This window comes from Synchiropus splendidus, chromosome 14 (assembly GCF_027744825.2).
Source record: "Synchiropus splendidus isolate RoL2022-P1 chromosome 14, RoL_Sspl_1.0, whole genome shotgun sequence".
Classification (NCBI taxonomy): Eukaryota; Metazoa; Chordata; class Actinopteri; order Syngnathiformes; family Callionymidae; genus Synchiropus; species Synchiropus splendidus.
In genome coordinates this window covers 19,415,470-19,434,459 of record NC_071347.1, presented here as the reverse complement: position 1 = coordinate 19,434,459, position 18,990 = coordinate 19,415,470, and the positions used below count along the sequence as shown (strand labels likewise).

At 44.3% G+C, this 18,990-nt stretch overlaps 1 protein-coding gene across 2 annotated transcripts in view; it reads right to left on the bottom strand.

Annotated features, from left to right (window-relative positions):
- The window catches only part of otud7a (OTU deubiquitinase 7A), a 51,668-nt gene that overhangs the window by 4,683 nt on the left and 27,995 nt on the right, over positions 1–18,990 (bottom strand). The window contains exons 4-14 of one of the 2 annotated variants that reach the window (XM_053884752.1): positions 16,400–16,553; positions 12,850–13,035; positions 12,564–12,782; positions 10,909–11,010; positions 10,643–10,770; positions 10,295–10,407; positions 8,239–8,366; positions 8,022–8,171; positions 1,328–1,442; positions 862–946; positions 771–797 (exon numbers count right to left, since the gene is read on the bottom strand). In XM_053884752.1, coding sequence (XP_053740727.1) covers positions 771–797; positions 862–946; positions 1,328–1,442; positions 8,022–8,171; positions 8,239–8,366; positions 10,295–10,407; positions 10,643–10,770; positions 10,909–11,010; positions 12,564–12,782; positions 12,850–13,035; positions 16,400–16,484 — 1,338 coding nt within the window. In that variant the 5' untranslated portion in view covers positions 16,485–16,553. The remainder of the gene's footprint in view (positions 1–770; positions 798–861; positions 947–1,327; positions 1,443–8,021; positions 8,172–8,238; positions 8,367–10,294; positions 10,408–10,642; positions 10,771–10,908; positions 11,011–12,563; positions 12,783–12,849; positions 13,036–16,399; positions 16,554–18,990) is intronic. The other variant, XM_053884753.1, reaches the window with a different exon arrangement.

The window sequence follows — 18,990 nt, the reverse complement described above, 5'->3', positions numbered from 1 at the left end:
TTCAACTGGAACCTGGGTTGCAGCTTAAGTTTGGATCTTATTGTTGACCTCCAAAGCAAGCGCCCACACTTCTGAAACGTATGTAAACAGTAACGAAACATCTCAACCCTCAGCTCCGTTCCCAAGGCGCTTGATGCTTTCACGAAAACCAAACCTCAGTTTAGCCTTATTAAGAACAGGAAAAGCATCTTTCCTGAACATGGTAGAAGCACTGACTCATCAATGAGTCATTTTTAGGATTGAGACCAGAATTTTGTTCCGCAGACCAAAAAACCCTGGATGTGTGATTAATTCAGGACATTTCACGTTCGAGGAAAAAACTTCTCCCCCTCATTTTTGTGGCCCACCTCGACGCCCCATGGAGGGGCGCGAGCCTGTTCTGGTCCTGTAAACGTAAAACAAATGTGGGTGCAGCTTGTCATATTTGGCTCTCCACAATCCAAAAACTGAATCACAGCTTAATAGAGACTCTCATTTGTATGTTAGCGCTTGTGGAAGTGGGGGCCTCTCTGTGTGTGTGTCCCCTAATTCTTTCCTGATGAAACCCTGACCAACGGCTGGACTCTAAAGCGCCACGACTAAGCCAAACAAGTGGTTGGGTGGGATTATTTTAATGGTATTCAGTGATGATTTAGTAAAACTAATCACATTAACAAGCTTCGGCGGAAAGACTTGAACCACACAAAGTGCTCTCCACGGTGGCAGGGTCTTAACTGGCCCAACAAGACAGAAAGAGTTCCACCCAAAAATTTCCAGCCAAACTGTCTCACCTTAGTGTTACTCTCCTTTACAGTGATCTTAAAAAAAAGAGAAGAAAATGAACCTGTCATTTCAAGAACACGAGCCACAGAGAAAACATACCCTTGTTTCTGATGGAATCCGGATCCATGTTACATTCATGTAGTTGTGCAGCAGGTTCAGTTTGGCCTCCAGAGACAAGATGAAACTGTGGGGGGAAAAGGGAGGTGAGGAGATACATGAAACTGCTATGGCATGTGCAGCACTGTAGAGGGTTCATTTTGGGGGTCTCCCCTGCATATATGAAGGTTAATCTCACCTCCTGACAGTCAGGAATGTGAAACAGAAACTCTTGCATAAACTCTTCTAAAGTTGCTGCTTTAACCCTGCGGGTGACTGACGTGAGACACAATTTGCTCCGTCTCTGCTAGCTCTTTGAAGTGACCCCAACCGTAGCCCATAATCAGAGTTAAACCCCCTACACATACAACCATGTGGGTCGGCTCAAGGACCCGCCCCCAAATATCTCTCTCTGGCGTTGTGTGTTGTACGGCGATAAGCATCGGCACCTTGTGATACAGCGACTTACTTGGCGAGCTTGGTGTTATCGTTGTCGTCCCTCCCCCACTCCCAGTCCCTGCCGGGGTCCACGGCGAAATGGAGCGCCAGCAGCTTGTGCTCGGAGTCGGTCAGGGGGATTACGGCTGGAAGAGAGGAGGCCAGGGGACGTCATGCACAGACAGCTACCCAGTAAAACAAGAATAAGACCCCTGTTTTTTATTCACTTTGGTGGTCTTCTTCCATCTCCCAAATCCTTGCTACAACACTGTCCCTCATCTCCAACTGTCCAAAAAAGGTGGTCTTTCTAACAGTCTCAAAACTTCTCCTCTGATGTACTAGTTTCTGATCAAGTCCTCTCTACTCATTCCCAATGACACCCTCAGGACTTTCATCGCTGTCTCTTCTTACTGACTCCTGGGTCCCTAAACCATGCACCATAACAGTGACCATTACTGTCCTTTGAACCTTCCTCATCAGTTTAGCTGCTACTTTGACTCCATAGTCATCTTCCACGTTCCACCCTGCCTGCACTCTCTTCTTCACTCTCACTCTTCTGGATCATCTGGAGACCACTTTGTCAGGGTTTCGGTCTCAGAGTGAGAGGAGCCTGGATTTCCATTCAAGACCGACACACCAGTCTGGATAACGTCATGGTCTCGGTTGGTGTACTCTTGAAGACTACAACACTATCATTGACCCCCAATATAAGTAACATCCAACTTACGTCCACCCGTACTTACAACAACGGCCAGCAGATGCTTATTTTTTAATTCAATGTCTGGCATCGCAGCATGTAGCAGCCTGGCATCATGTGCAACAGTGACGGCAGCACAGCATCTCACTCTCATGCAGCGATCTACCACTTCAGTAGTAACTATAAACCTCGCGTCGGCTATTTTGAATGGCATTCCACTTACATTCAATCTGACTTACGACCGGTTGGTCGGAACCCATCCTGGTCGTAAGTCGGATGTTACTTGTACTGTTCACTACACCCTGCTTTTCTGCACTCCACTTTCAAACACCTCGCTCTCACCTCAAATCACTTCACCACTGGCAAACTCAATACTAACATGATGGCGGACAGTAGAGCTAGATCACAACTGACTCTAATCTCACCTCCACATAATTCAGCTTTTTTATTCTGCATCGTTTTCCTTTCAGATAACTGTGGATATCGCAGGTGCACAACTTGTTTGGCAGCAGAGGAACAGTCTGGGAGGTTATAAATATACATGGGATCACAAAAAAGACGAGGAAACAGCTCCTTCCTTGGAAACTCCCACAAGGGTTGAGCAGCATGCTGGTCTCCCAGAATGCAGCAGTGCGATTCGGCTGATTCTGCACTGTTGCTCCTGCTTGGACTCATTCCAGACTCCGCACTGCCAGTGAAGCTCTGGGGGATGAGCGTGTGCACTAATGTATTTACTATCCCTGTTGGCAGCTTTGTTTTCTGTCCTTGAATGACCAATTCTCATCGTGAATGACTTGGACGACACCGTCGCCCTGGGTGGAATGTGAGGTGTGGACATCTCTCGGCTCAGTCTGCAGCTCTCCTTCAGCAGCGTTTTGTTTGTCGGAGGGGAGCAGGTGCTGAATAGCAGCCACTGGAAGTGTGACAAATCGCCAGAACTAACATGAAATTAACAGATTTTTAATAAAGGAGTCTGCTGGTTGTCTGTGGCGGGTGACTCACGCCGTGTTTTTACCAATAAAAGCTCAATTATCAAAGATATTTTTTTTTGTCCTCATCTGCTCCCGTTGGCGACTGAAGTCAGCCGTTAAAAGTTTTTCTCACACTTAGTCAGTGTTTTCCACAGAGCTGCGGCTACAGAACATTTTGTACTTTCTGGAAAGCGCTCAAAATTGAATTCTTGACTTTGGTCACCATACAGCTGCGCACTTACAGGGTCCAATTCAGACAAGAAAAAAAACACATCAGCCACACAGATGAACAAGCCAGAGCTTTCAGCCTCAGATTTTAACAGGCAATTTAATGTGACATATAAACAAGGAGGCAAATAATCGCTCTAATTTCACTGGAGGGAAACAGAGTGCATCTCCTGGTATTAAGGAAGCAGATTACTACTTTCTAAATTGTGCAAAATGGCCTGCACAGTCAGTCTGCAGGGGCTGCTCATGACATCACGACTCGTGTAGGTCAAGAATGTGCTGCGGTGACCAGGAAGTGGAGTGTATAGTCTGCAGTCGCCGACAATAATATCTCACATCCGGCACATAGACGCGATCATCACGTCGTTGGAAAGAAGCCGTTTGTCATCACAGACCTTGGGGACACTCCGAAAATTCAACAGCCGATTAACGCTGCTTAATACGCAAACAAAACGGGGGGGGAGTGGTTAATGACCAGATTTAAGATTGGACACTTAAAAGCAGGGGAAGTGGGGGCAGCGGGAGACTCGCGATTCAAGCTTGCCTGGTTAAACAATACAGTAGTTCGAAGACAGGCAGTGGGGAAAGACCAGTACACTGAGCTCTGACTTCCTTTCCACCTCAGAACCTTTAAATACATTTGAACTAACCATTTTTTAATCATATAACTCTTCACTAACACTTAGCATAGTATACAGTTTTTAATGTTTTTTTTTCTTTCTAAGTATTTTTTCCCTTTTCCCCCTATAACTTAAGGATCTTCAAATACTCTTGTTTTTTCTGCAATACTTATTTTTCAGCTTGATATTTATAACTGCAATAATAATGATAGTAGTGTTTTTCATTCTTAATATATATGTTTTTCTGTATTAGTGTAACACTTTCAAACCTTTTTTTCCCAGACAATGAGAAATCATACTTTTATATTTGATCAATAATACAAAGTACATTTTAGTACTCTTTTAAATGAGTAACACCTATAACAGTGAAAACAGAAAGATGTGAACATTTTGAATTATAATAATAATAAGTAAATAAATGAATAAAGACCGAATAAAAAGTTAGAAAAATCGAATGAATATTCAAGTACATAGTCTGAATAACAATAAGTACGACTGGTGCATGTCTACATCTAATTAATGTGTAACTTGGGTAGAAAAGACGATACCTGCCGGTGCAATATCCTGACTGTCCAGTTTCAATCATTGAAATAAACAAATGTGGTCAGATAAGGTGAGCAGACGATGTGATTTCAGGCGTATTAATAGTCCTAACAAGTGTTTACAGGCTTGGCATTTAAAGCACGATGAAGCAGCGTGAAGTGAATCCTCTGTGTGTAGGTGGTCTTCGTGGAACACCAGGACCACTTCATTCAAATAGGTGCAGGTTCAACTTGGGCTGCCAATAAAAACCAGGAAGTGTTTTTGGTTTTGGGAGAGAGCTTGAAAATAAACTCAGATTTCCTCGAAGGCCGATTCTCCTCCATATACAGCAATAAAGTGCCTTTCCTGCGGAGTCATTATCGCAGCAGGTGAGCGGGGGAAAAGGTCGCTGGGTTTATTCGGAAAACATTCGAGTTCCATTTTGGGATTTGTTGGCCGTCACCCTGGACTATGTTTGTTGTGTTTTAGCCATCCACACGGACGAGGATGTGATGGAGAATCGGGTTACTGGGAGGGTCCCACTCTAATCCTCCACACAGAGGGGCCGAAGAAAGAGCCACTATTCGGACTGGGCCGCTGGCACCTGAACACACACGGAAGCCAGAGCCGCTCTGATGTTCTGTGCTGTGTGAGGGAAACTGAGACCACCTGAGACATGCACACAGTGGCTGAGTGTCTGGGGGAGCCCTGCAGCAGGAGACCCTAACCATGGAGAGGAGGCTTCTCTCCTCTATTGTCAACACAGATCCTGCTTCTCGCCTCTGGTTCTGGTTCGAAAGTGGAGCATGGAAATACCCAAAACATTCTGTCACGTCACTGAAAGGAAATATGAAAATCCATTATATAAACTGACATACGTCAGCAGAGGTGGCTCTGTGTGTCCCTGGGGCACACAGAGCTTTCTGACGGTGAGGTAAATATATAATCAGAAATAGCTCAAATAAATCTAAATATAATTTTCTTTCTTCTATTCTTGACTCGCCTGTTGTCATATTTGCTAAAAATGCAACTTAAAATTATTGGTTTTATTCATTTTTTTCTGCCAGAGATCCGCCCAACTTCTGTTATTTTTCTGAAATTAACTACTGTCTTAAAAGCCCCTATTCGAATATGATAACCATTCTTTAAACTAAATACTCTTTAGAAAAAATATTCTTACCTAAAATATTTAATAATAATAATAATAATATTAATTCCACCTTTTTCAGGGCTTTTAAAAACGGATTTATTGTTTTTTTATTAAAATTTCTAAACAAAAAAAAAGTTATTTTGTGTTTTCAGAACAAAATATTTGCCTGAATCACATTATAGCACTTTAAATAATTTTTTTTAGAAAATACAAACTCTTTATTATTTACATAGCAAGCAGAAAGACCTAATGTCTGCAATTGAAAAAGAAAACAATTAAAAAAATAAAACTCTTTTAAATACATGAATTAACAACATCTTTAAGTTTACATTTACAGTTCCCATGATCTTCTCTCAAAGATATTCTTTCATTTCAAATACTACAAAACAATCTATGAAATGTTATTATCAATATACATTTTTTAAATTACCTATCAGAAATGTCTGTATGCAAGTATCTGACTTGCATGTGTTTCAGGTTCACAAAGAGTAATGATATTTATTTTTACAAATTTGTTTTTTACATTTTTAGTCCTGAAAACCTCAATCTAATCGAAGCCTACCTTTGTTTCTTGAGATAAAAATGTCAAAACAAGCAAAGTTTTCATTCATTTCCTTCACATCAAAACGCATCCTTATCGAGAAGTTGCTGAATCTCCCAGCATGAGGTAGCACGTAGCTGTGTCGCAGCAACATCGATCACACAAAGAGATACTAGACTTGTTTCTGGGAAGAGTAGACACAACAGCGACGCTGTCTCAGAACACTGTGTACCAGACGTAGGGGGGCAGCCGCTGTATTCACGCGCCATCTAGCGGACAGAACCTGAGCTGCACAAAAGACAGTGGGTGGGGCTGAGGAGGACTTGGCAGCAAGAGAAGTGTTGTTGACATGAGAAGGGAATGACTTCAGGGCAGAGATTGCAGGTTAGTAATCACGTCTGTCTGCACGTCTGGAGCGCCCCGACCCCGACTTAATAACCGGGTTGGCGCCCAGAAGCTGGGAAAAGAGCAGCCGGGGAGGAAAAGAAGAGAGCAACAGTTTGTGGAAGTGAGACAGAGTTGGCCGGCTGCCCACACGGATGACAGGCCAGTTCCACCCACCGAGAGATAGTGAAGACTGGTCGTCATGGAGACCAAGTGTATTTGTCAGTTTGAGGTAGACTCGGCGAGGATGACCTCCAGAGGAAGCATCCGGGGGGGGGGGGGGGGGGGGGGGGGGGGTGAGGACTGGCATTTAAAGAAGGCACAAACGCAGGGGAACCATGGTGTGACGCGCTCGCGGGGAGGGACGGACAGCGGAAAACCAAAGCTGACCTTTAACTAATCATGAACTTTTCAAACAGTCGACTGGTTGTTTTCTGCGTTACTTCAAAAAAGAGCATCAAGTAAGATCGCAATCGACGAACAGAGACTGTAGTGGCTATTGTTTATGATAGTACAACAAAAAATTGGAATTTGACTAAACACATCACTCACTTTCAATCAGGTTTCATTTTGCATGAACCTAGGCAAGAAAGAAGGAAGTACAAACGCACTTCACGTGTTTCTTCAACACATTGAACTGGGGATGATGAAGCTTCATGAAACTCAGAGTACACTAATGGCGCTATTTAAAACCTATAAACTCTGGATTTTAACATCTATTTCAGTGAGAGCGCACGTCATTTTTAAACAAACAGCGCCCCCTACTGAGCTCTAAAAATGAGGACACTCATGGTGCACTACATTGAACTCTTCATGTCCACAACAACTTTCAAAACTAACATTAATCTACAAAAACGTGATCATTTTAAGCTAGTAACACAGAGCGCTGAGTGAGGTACACTAAAGTGGGCACCAACCCACAGTAATAATAATTCCAATAAGTGGTATAACAGGACCTCGAAACTCAATCGCTCCAAAGATCAAACCTTAAAATTCTATATGTGAGAAAAGTTTGCCTCAAAGGAAATCCAACGCACCAGTGGTTGAATGAGGGCAGCAAACAAACAGAGGAGGACGGAGACAACATGCTATTGAATTGTGGCTGCAGATAAAAGGACACGTTTCCCCTGAAAAAGCTGAACCGTTTATGAATTATTATGGTTTAAGAGATGCTTCAGTATAGAGGATGAGCGCTGCTCTCAGCTCAGCTCTGCAGGCAGCTTTACTCTGCTCAGTTGTTCAGAGATTCCTGGGCTTCCATGAGTCACTCAACTCGCAGCGAGTCACTTGCGTAAAGACATCAGATTACGCGACTGCAAACGATGCATATATTAAAAAACAAATGAACTAAGGTATTGCTATAGACAAGGACAATGTGCAAATAACAACCTCAGTCCACTATGTAAAAGGTTTTTTGGTCATCCGGCACTCCGGTTTCCTCCGACAGTCCAAAAACATGAAGGTTGGATGTCTTTGTGTATGTAAAAAAAATTAAAACAAAGGAGGAAAATGTATTCTAATGCCGTGAAATTCTCTTCTAGCACTCGCTTATATTTTGTAGTGCATCAGTAGGAGGAAGCGAATTCAGCCTGTAGATCTTCATCAAGCTCACCTTGCTCTCTCTGTTGGTCTCTCTGCTCCATGGACACCAGTGCGGAGAAGTGCGCCTGATCGTAGGCCAGGACCAGAGGGGAGCAGTGACAGCGGCTGGGAGGGACCTCCAGAGGCAGGTAGAGCCCACCGAAGGGGATGGGTGCAAACGCTTTCCAAGGAAAGGGGAGCGGGGTCAGTGTCCACCTCGTGATTCAGGAAAAAAGCTTCTCCTCTACCTTCTCCTCCTGAGTCTCGGAGCATCGTGTCGGCCACCACGACGATGGGCCTTCGCAGCACGTGGGCCAGCACGAACACATGGAACTCCTCCAGACTCTCATAGACCGGATCCTCCGAGTTGTCCACCCTGTGCCCGACACACACATACACAGTGAGCTCAGAAGAGATCAAGGCTCATGCAGAAGTCCTAATTGAAGGTAACTAAATCATTCAGAATCAAGTTGAATAAATGTGAGAAGCACGTGTGGCGGGACGAAACGTCCGTCCCACCAAAGAGCAGCGGTGAGAGCTCTCAAGCCGGTGACCACCAGGGAACAAGAAAATGTGAAACAATTAAGTTGTCAGCTGTACAATGAGCGACGCGGCTAAATTCACTATAATAAAGAGCCTCTTAATAGGAGAGTCCCACACATCCCATTCAGGGGCCGATCACACAGTTGGACCATCAAACATCCCTAACCTGATTATTGAGCCTCAGCCAGAGCCAACCCGCGCCTCAAACCAGGCGCTCACACGGTGAGTCTGTCATCAAAGCAAACAAACAGCCGTGCAGGAAAGAGTTGCGTGTGAACGGAACTGAAATGACGGAGTTTCCTTCCGCTGCTGCACAAGATCAACCCACAGTTGATGAGCGGACGGGTGCCGTACCACATGCGGCCAGTAGATGGGGCGGCGCTCACGGAAAAGTCCAACAGTCCATGTGGGAGCAATCCGTTTCCGGGACAAAGAAGGTCAGTCGTAAGAATCCGACTGTGTTTCCAGGCAGAAAAGTTCTTCCCCCAAACTAGAAAGTCATGATAAGTGAGGAGAATGGAGTCAACTGGTGCTGCGGGTGTTTTCAGTGACTGGCTAAAAGGTCAATTGCAGAGTTTCATTGTCAAGACCGTGAAAGAGATTCAAACTTGCAGCGCTAATCTAGGACTAGGTAAAGATCGAAGGGTTTTACATGCGCTTCCTTCCCATGGATTGATGGAGCACCTCATCTTCTTCATTTCCCATCAGTGTTTGCAACAGCAAGTTAGGCTCCTCCACAATGACTTATCCTTCTGGCCTCACCTCTCCTGTTCACTGCCTCCTTCACCTCATCCATGATGGTTGGTTGTCTTCCTCCTCTCCCTTTTCTTACTCTCTCCATTCCTCCATTCCTTCCAACATTGTTTCTGCCCTTCCGAGCTTGGGCGGTTCAGGATCACAATCAATCCACCTTGAAATCTACTCCTCCCTGACCACAGAGGTCGCTGTGTTCCGAATCAGACAGAAATGTGCCGGATCGAAGTATAGTGTGTGCATTTGTTGTCGCAGGGATGAGTTGGCATTAAATGCCTGACACTGAATTCATCCAATTTAATTTATCCGGGAGTTAGTCAGTGTATCCAGCAACTTTTACTAAGGAACTGGTTTCGAGACACATGATGTCAGTTCCAGCGACTTGTCTCACAGATCAGAGACTGTTTTTACTTATAATACAGTATTTAATCCATTTCATTTTCTTTGTTGTAAAAGTTGTTGAGCTTTATATATATATATATATTGCAGCAATCCAGGCTGGTTGTCAGACTTGTTTTTTGTTGGATGTTTGTGTTGTTTCCATTTGTTGTTGCAAAGAGAGTGGGTTTGTTGGATGTGTGTTGAGGTGACTTGCATTCAGTGCTATTCTGTGCTATGTGTGACAATAACAAACCAGTGCCTCCTAGTGGACTGATAGAAAGACAGTTGCTGGAGCACGTGTGAAATCAAAATCTGGATCAAGATGCATTCTACAAGTGACACTCGCTCGCTACAATATATATATGTATATGTATGGAGAGAGAGAAAAGAACCTTAAAAGAAATAGATGGCCCAGCCCTAACTCCACATGAGCTATCCTCCATCAACAGCCTTAGAATCACTGGGCTTAAACATCCGACTATTTTACATGCAGATAAAACTTGGAACAGCCGACCGTTCCGAGCGCCGGACCCCGAGGCAGTGTAGAAGAATGCGATTTCCACGCCGCAGGCCAAAACAGTCTGAGCTCCACCAGCAAGGCAAAAAGAAGTGAGCGAAGCAGCTCACCCTCCACTGGTGTTGCCGTTCTTGCTGAGGTGAGTGCGCGGCTCACTGGAGGCCAACTTCAGCAGCTCGTTCCACTCTCGCTCCCACTCCTCCTCTGTGTACACCAGGCCCGACTGCAAAAGAGCATATGGAAATGGAAACTCTGGTGGGCACGCACTCGCTCCTGCACCCACAACAAACACTCACACGTTTCCATTCCTATACATCACTACAGCATCTGGGTAAAACGGGTTTAACACAGCGGTTAAAAAGAAATAAAACCCTATAAAGAAACACTTTCCTTGCATGAAGGATTCAGTCTATAACAAGGGGTGGATTTTTTTCTGTAGTGAGGACTGTGTTAAAAACCTCTTTGTTCTGTTGGGTTTGCTGCCACCTCCACCTCCTCTTCAGCGCGTCCCTCTCCGCCCCACTCTTCATCATGGTGTACAGGGATTTCCTCAGCATCAGGTCTCGGTCGTGGAAGCCCCACATTCCTGATGGAGACATGTGATCCTCCTTACCGTCTAAATCTGTGAATGATTCAGGCTCTCCAAAGCTTCTCAAGTGACGCAGCTTTAGTCACCGTGACTCATGATAGTCAGGTTTGAGAGAGGATGCCATATAAAGCTCACCTAAAGAGGCTGCGTGTAGAAGGCAGTTTCCATCCCCTGTGGTGGCCAGAGGAAGCAGCTTCTTACAGCTGGTGCACATGGTAGACCACCAGTTCAGACGACCTGCACACACATATGCACAGTCGATGAAGAGAGAGCGAAACCGAGATCTGTGACGTGACGTTATTTTACATCATATACTAAATACCAACCACAAGGGAACTCATGAAAAATAAAATCTTCACGTATAAATTGTGATGACTCTAGTCAGTAGAAGGGTTTCCATCATTCACAACTAAAGTCTTCAGCATGACTAGCAGAAGTTTTGACTGGCTGGGTTGCCAAAACATATCCCATGACTAGTTTGTATTTCTCAGTTATGAATGGAGTCCAGGTGAAACCCTCCACTGGTTCCATAACACACTTCAACAGGTGAAGCTCTTTTGACCATGTGAAGTGAAGCTGAGTCCTTTTTGTAAGGTATTAAAAATGTTCTACCTGACGCCTCCAATTTCCTCCCACAGTCCAAAAACACACAGAGGTCAATTGACGACTCTAAATCAGGGCAATTCCATCTCCAAATTGACCACATTATAGTGTGTGGGGTGAGGGGCCATCAAGCCCACAGATAGATGTTCAGGTGAAGACCGTCTTAAATGTGCCTCAAATTTTGTTGACAATATATTATAAAATAGGAAAAAGCATGGTTACAAAAAGACATCTATTTTGAGGGACAACAACATGCAACAACATGTACATGTCAGCTCCTTCGCCGCCCTGCCTGACTTCCCAGCCCCGAAACGCAGCTTTCCTACCTCACTGCAGTGATCTGATGGCATCATTTATTAAACAAGAGGAAACACAGGGGAAGCTCTGAATGATTTAGCCCTTGGTCTATATTACTTTCTTCATTTAACTAACTAGTTTTCAAAACAACTGCGCACGTCTGGCGGATCCTGGTGAATGCAGTCAACATTGATATGCGGTCCGGTTCCACAAAGGTTGCATCACCTCGTACGACGCGAGAAGATTTTTTAAAATGCGTGCACTTCAGTAACACAACAGCTGACTCGGCCTTCCCGGCAGAATTCCACGGTTAAGAAAACTGCATTGCAATGATGCAGTCTTGGAGAGGGAATCTGCGGAGACGGGAAAGTTCATTAGCAAGTTTCTCCTTAAGTTCAAAGCTTCAGCAGGGAGACGAAGCCTTTGGGATCCCAGATGCTTTGAATTAGTTGTTGTCGTCAAGCTTCCAGATGTCTCTGGGCTTGAAGCTCTGATTTACTTTGTTAGATTCCTCTGCACCGCCGTCACGTGTTGCCTCTCTGACCGTGATGTAATTAAATAACAACTGCGGCGCAGCAGAGGATGAACAGTTGAAAGTGTCGGTTGGATTCAATCTTTTTGGGGAACTGTCTGTTAGACACTTCTCGTTTGAATGTTTCAGGAGTTATTGTGAATGTTGACTTCTGCTTCACCCGTTTCCCGTCAGCAGGTCCGCCTCTTCCACATTCACCTACCCTGATCATCCTCTCTAGTCTCCCCTCTCCTCCTCACTCCCCACATTCATGGACCTCACTGTTCCCTGCTGTATCCACCATCTTCGTCAGCATGACGGATGTTAGCTTCTGGTTTCATTCGATTTAGTTTCCCAGCACTTTGACTCATGAACTCACCAGCTTGCTCCAGAGCCATCATGGTGGACTGCTCGATCAGATCTCGCTCGATGAAGCTCCTGAAGTCCTCACTGTAAACGCTGAGGTCTGGAAGCTGGAATGTGTAGATGGGCATCTCCAGAGGAAACTGCTCGCTGGTGCACTCGCTGGCCACCTGAAGCCGCGCCAGGGAGACGATAGCAGAGCTGGCGTGGGAGATTCCCCGGGACAGACGTTTTTCTAAAAGCAAACACCGATGAGTCAAGTGGAGAAAATGACTCGGGGAAGGGGGGGTTGACTCGGCCACCTTGTGCATTGTCCTCCTGCTTCTGTGCACACGGCTTGTCGATCTTGGTGACATGAGTGGGCGTGTCACGTGTCTCTGGCTGTTTGTAGTAGCGGCCCTCGTTGAAGACCTGCGGCAGGTTGGCAGTGTGGACCTGCCTGAGCTCCTCGTAATCATTCAGAGCCGCACTGAGGTCCCAGTTTTTACCTGCGGGATGCAATCAGAGCTCTCAGGTTGGAACCATTTTACTGTACATTACTGTTCCCACCCATTTAGATTCAGCTGAGAGAGGTGTTTACAGTCAATGCGACTATCAGAGGGCAACAAACAATAAGCAGAGTCAGTCCAGATTCTTCAGGTTCCCATGTCTTCTCAAAGAACGTACGTCAATGAAATGTCGGAAAACTCAACAGCTCATTTAGTATCCAGTTTATCTTCACTGATGAACTCCAAAGTATTCAGTTTAACCAGGTCAGCAGACTGCAGACTTTGCAGCCATTAGCGGAATTTTCCCCACAACGTTTGTGTTAATATTTAGGCCAGTCAGAAATCCTATTCATTACAGACGACTCACAAACAGACTTCATCAACGATATTATCAGAAATAAACTTTGGAAACTAGGACGTTATCTGCAACAGATTTGCTCATCTAAAACAGAGCTAGGATTCATAAAACAGGAAGTCCAACTTAGACTTGGAAAACAAGGCGCTCCAACAAACAGTGCACTCTGTAAACTAGGAGGTGATCAATAATAATAGCTGCGAAATAAATAAAACCAAAATAGACTTGACAAAGCTGGTAAACAAAAAAAGTCCAAAAAAAGCTAATCTAATAAAAAAAGAGTGAAAAAGAAAGAGTGTGAAATATACTTGGATGTATGAAGCTGGTCAGCAGTCAAAAAACCAGGAAGTCAGTGCCTGGCAGCTTTAACAGTTAATACAGATATGTGTCATATATTGGCACCAGTTACAGTGGAATACTAGATTTAAAATACATTCCACACCAAGTTGAAACCACGGGCCGCAAACGAGCCTTTCAATAATGGCGTCTTCATCTTCTTGTTTACAGTTGGAAGCTCTCATAAAGCTGATAAATGAATCTCAATATAACACGAAGCATCTTCTTGCTGCTTATTTATCAAGCTTGTTTGACTACCTGTGTAAGTCATGTGAAGTTTAGTGCTTCATTTGAAGCACACGTCACAGGTGAAACAAGGTGAGGTGAAGAGTTCACAGACTGTTTATGCGAAGCTGGAAACGTTCTGCATCTAACTGACAGAGCCATGAAACTTCTTTATGGAGCCAGCATAGTAACACTCAGCTCACCGCTGGTCAGAAGAGCCACAGTAGGTTTCTTGGAAAAGGTAAGTCTGGGCCTTTTTACTTCATATGCTGCCCCCACGACCCAACCTTGGTTAAGTGGATGAAAGTAAGCTGAAGGACGAGAAGGTTGACCACTTCCATTAAGCAGATTGGTGTAACAAACTCAAGGAAGTATCCTGTCTGACTTCCCAAAAACAAGACTCTACTTCCTGTTTGTGAAACCGGAGACCTCAGATTGTTCTTCGATCAATACAAAACTGGTCTTTCCGTGTGCGCTCCAGTATCTGGAGCTGATGGAGTCCAGTAAAGCAACTCAAGATAAACACACATGGATGCACACACACTTGGATGCAGCGGCTAATGGACGCTGCCCAACCATCGGATGTCTCCTCCGTCCTGTCAAGTCCGGTAAAAGCAGGGAGGAACACACAGCATCGATCAACCACAAGCATTAAATCCAGCTCATGTTTTTAGCTTAGCCAAGGTCCCCATAACACCTTGCACCATTCCAAACCAGTTGGCTAATGATGAGACAAACAGAGGAGAGCAAAGTGCGGTCTGAGGGCCACATGAGGACTCTTCAGTCATAATCTGGCCCACGTGAGATTGTTCAGAAACTATGAAATTGAAGACAAAGTATTTTTCTTTCTCTTTTAACTGTTGTTTTTACATTTGCCATTCTATAATTTGTTACTATTTTGATTTGGATTTTTGTAAAAAATACAGAACAAAATAGGTGATAACTTTAAATAAATAAATACAAAATATTAAGATGATTATATATTCAAAAATAACATTAGTCATTGTTATTATTTTTACAAATAAACCACACACTTATAGCCAGACATTTTCACCAAAACTAGAGAGAATTATCTCAGTAGCTTAAGTAAGTTCCTGAGCTGCTGAAATCGACACACACACACAAATGTGTGTCTTCCTGTCTTGGTGAGGACTGTCATGGACATACCTTAACACAATGGTTTTCCCAGCCTCTCACCCTAAACCTAACCATCTAAAACAAATGGCTAAACTTAACCCTTACGCTTAACCAAACTAAAACCCTGTTATAATAACCCAGCTATTTTGTAGTTTTTACCCTCAAAATAAGGCTTGACAAAGTCAGAACTGGCCAAAATGTCCTCACTTTGCAAAGAATGTCCTCACTCCGTTCATTCTCTCACTCATAAGGTCCTCACAAAGATAGAAGTACAACAACACACACGCGCACACACACGTACCTGTCATTGGCATAATGCTTTCCCCAGCCTCTCATCGTAAACCTAACCATACAAAACACTTGGCTCACCTTAACCAGGACTCTGAACCAAACTTACTTAACCACTTATTTTGATGTTTTCATCCTCAAACTGAGGCTTAACCTAGTTGGGTCCAGCCAAATGTCCACACAATGTCACACTGGGATAGTGTTTTGTCAAGAATTGGTCACCACAAAGTAGGACAAACGAGCCCACACAGACACATCCCAGCGTTCATAAGTGCACTGTGGCAAACATTAATGTCTCCACTTCCACGATCACACCTGTATGGCCGCACCCCCTGATATCATAGCTGACCTGCTCGCCTTATCTCTCCACGGTAAGTCACGCTGAAAACGATGAATTCAGTCACTCCAGTGGAGGACAGAGCACCGCACCGTTGGCTGCTTCCTCTGAGTGCAGTGTCGTGTTCGGTGTCACAGATGATTCCCCCATGGCCGAAGCAGAAACAGAGGGAACAGGTGGGCGCGAACACCCTTAAATATCCGGGACACCACATGCTCTCAGAGCAACTGTGGAAAGGCAGAAACACCTTCCATCTGGAGCGTTCCAATAGTTAGACTAACTAGTCTACTATCAGCCGACGAGCAAGCGGCTTCTGTGTGAATGCACAAGTGGTGATGTATGTCAGACACAGAGATCACACCGCTCCTGAATGAGTCTCAGTGAATGGGCACAAAGCTCTCCCGGGGGGGCACGCTCATAAAATTGTCACGCTGGACTCTAAATCAGCACGCCGGCTCCTTGCTGGAGCCACCTCTCCTGCTCTTGGTTTCCATTCTCGCCCTCATTTCCTTTCCGCTTGTTGCCTCTCTACAAAGCCTCATCTTTTAAATGAATCACTGCTGCTTCGTTTAGCGACTCTTGGTTGCTTCCAGCGCCACTTAAGCCCGTGGGCTACAGCCAGGACACAAACACACACTCCAACACCTGAAAAGTCACAATGCGTTTTTGTCAAATAACTGGCTCACCTTCCAGCAGGTCTCTTGCCAGACCAGGTTCCGCCCCAGTGGACCGAACAAAGTCTGACAGGACCGCATCCATGTCCAGAGTCATGTGATCATGCGTGTGCGCTGCCCAAGGTGCAGCGGTGGCCTTGGTGGACGCCAGCCTTCACGATCTCATCTGAAAAACAAGGAGACTGTTGATGCAACATCTGATCGACACGCTGGATCTGCTTTGTCATGGCGCTAATATTTCACAGCCGTGTGAGCGGCGTTCCACTCCACGTGTCCCCTCATCTCCGGCCAACTAATATCAACAGGGGTCAGATCCGGGACACTGCCTCCTATTTCACAGCTCCAGCTAGCATCGCAACACCAAAACAAGCCAGAGTTTTGTCCCACCAGGGAGGACAGACCTGCTGGTCACCAGTGTTTAGAGCGCATTACCGCTGTGCACTGGCAGGAATTGCGCGACACGATATGCATCCCGATACAGGAGTGGCGATACTATATAGTACGATGCTGCAAGTGTAAAAGGTAAGACATGAACATTGTACAGTCCAAAAGAAAGTCTTGTCTTTGCAACACTCCCTTTGCTGACAGTGATGCTCTCATCCAGGCATCGTGGTACAATATAAAGGGAAAAGGAAAGTCACATTTTCAATATCAAATTTTCAACTCAATAACACAAAACATATCCAAGTATTTATCTATTAACTATCAAAACAGTGCACTTAAAATATAGGTACAGTGTCACTTCATCAAGTATTGCAATATTTGAATTCAGCAATATTTTCGTGAGAAGTCAAGTTTGCCACCTAAAATATTGGTCAACTATTTTAAAATAAATGAAAAGTATTAGTGAGTGGACCGAGGTTCATGAAGTCCACCTCATATTCTTGTTGCAGCTTAATACCATGCAGGGATGGAACAATGGAAGAGATTATGGAGTCAATAATATTTTAAAAGACCTTTTTTAACGTATATTTTTTGTATGTAGGGGTGGCGCAGCACTTTTGAGAGAGCTATATGACGAATGTGACAGAGGACAATAGTCAAGGCAGCAGAATATCGGTATTCTGAGGGACAGTTAGTGTGAAAGTAGAGGCTTGCATTCAGACTGCTATAGGTTTTTTGTCTCTCATTGGTCAGAACATGCGCAAAATAAAAACTATTTTACCCCACTTTTAATCTGAGAGACAGACACGCAAAATAATTGAAAATACAGTGTTGTATCTAACATGAGAAACATTGCTGCAACAATAAAACTGATGAATTAGTATCACACCTTTCAGAGCCTAGAACTAGTACAGTAGTTGGACTCACAACTGGATACAGTAGCATAACCGCAACATGAGAATAGAAAGAAAATATAGAGAGATAGAAAGAAAGGAGCACATAACCAGTCTCAAGGGCTCTGGCAACCCGTTTCAAAACAGCGGTGCATTGACTTGGAAACAACTAGAAGACCCACGATCCAAGTCTTCAATTGCTTTTTGATGTGACACCAGAGAGAGCGGGTATAGTAGGACATATTAAAACTGAAACAGTGTTGCAAAAAATAATAAATAAATAGTGTTATATGCATACATTTTTAAGGAGAAGCACAATGTTTTACAAGAGAACAAAAGGAACAACATGATGAATATATTTGGTGAATCATTTGGAACTGGGTAAAAGAGAGGAAAAAAGCAAGGAATGTCTAGTAGTTAACGGAAAATATGATCGGAAATAGCACGCTCAAGATGAGTTACATAACTAGTTTAAAATAAATAATGTCATCTAGAGCATGTTTGCATTTTTCAAACGGTGCGTCAAGAACAATCGCCGTCTTGTTAGGTCACGTATGACACACGCTTTCACTCCCTCGGACTGGAGAATGAATGAAATCGTCCATAGTTTTCATTCCATCCGAAGTTGCGTGGGCGACAGCAGAGCAAGCTCAGAACATGTCGGTGAAGAAATAAACACCTACATGTTCGCTGCTCAAACACTCTCTGAGAGGAGAGAAGTTGGAACATGGCTCAGGTTGGAAGTCGCAACAACATCAGTTCGCTCCTTGGATCTTGACAGCAAGACTTGGAACTCTGCCCCTCTCTTTTCTTAAAGCCTCACACATGTTGCACTCGACCTGTTAGCTTCCTCTGTCATTTCTAATGCTGGTATCTGAAAGAATTCTGCTGCATTGTTACAGAAAGATGTTACAGTGTCTTTGTTCATGACCCAGCAACTTTAGTCTTTATCATCTGCATTATTAATGACACAAAGCTGCACTTACGATGTAGTTTAGCTGACCTACTTACTGTCAGCCATTTGCATTGGGAGACGAAGCTTTGATGTGCAGGGAGAAACCAGGAAAAACGCAAGTTTGTCAGAGAGATACTTGAAAACTGAGCGACGAGAGACACGCAGTGAGTTTACCTTAAACTAGATTTTGAAATGTAATTATCTGATGGAAAATATTGCTCCCTCCACCGGTGCTGCAAGGCCCATAATGTACTGCAACAGTGCATAAGGGTGGCGGGTTAAAGGTAGAAAACTGGTCATTTAATTATTATTATTATGACTGTATGTTCCCCACCACCAGATACTGGAGGTTGGGCGTCTGGACTGTGTGA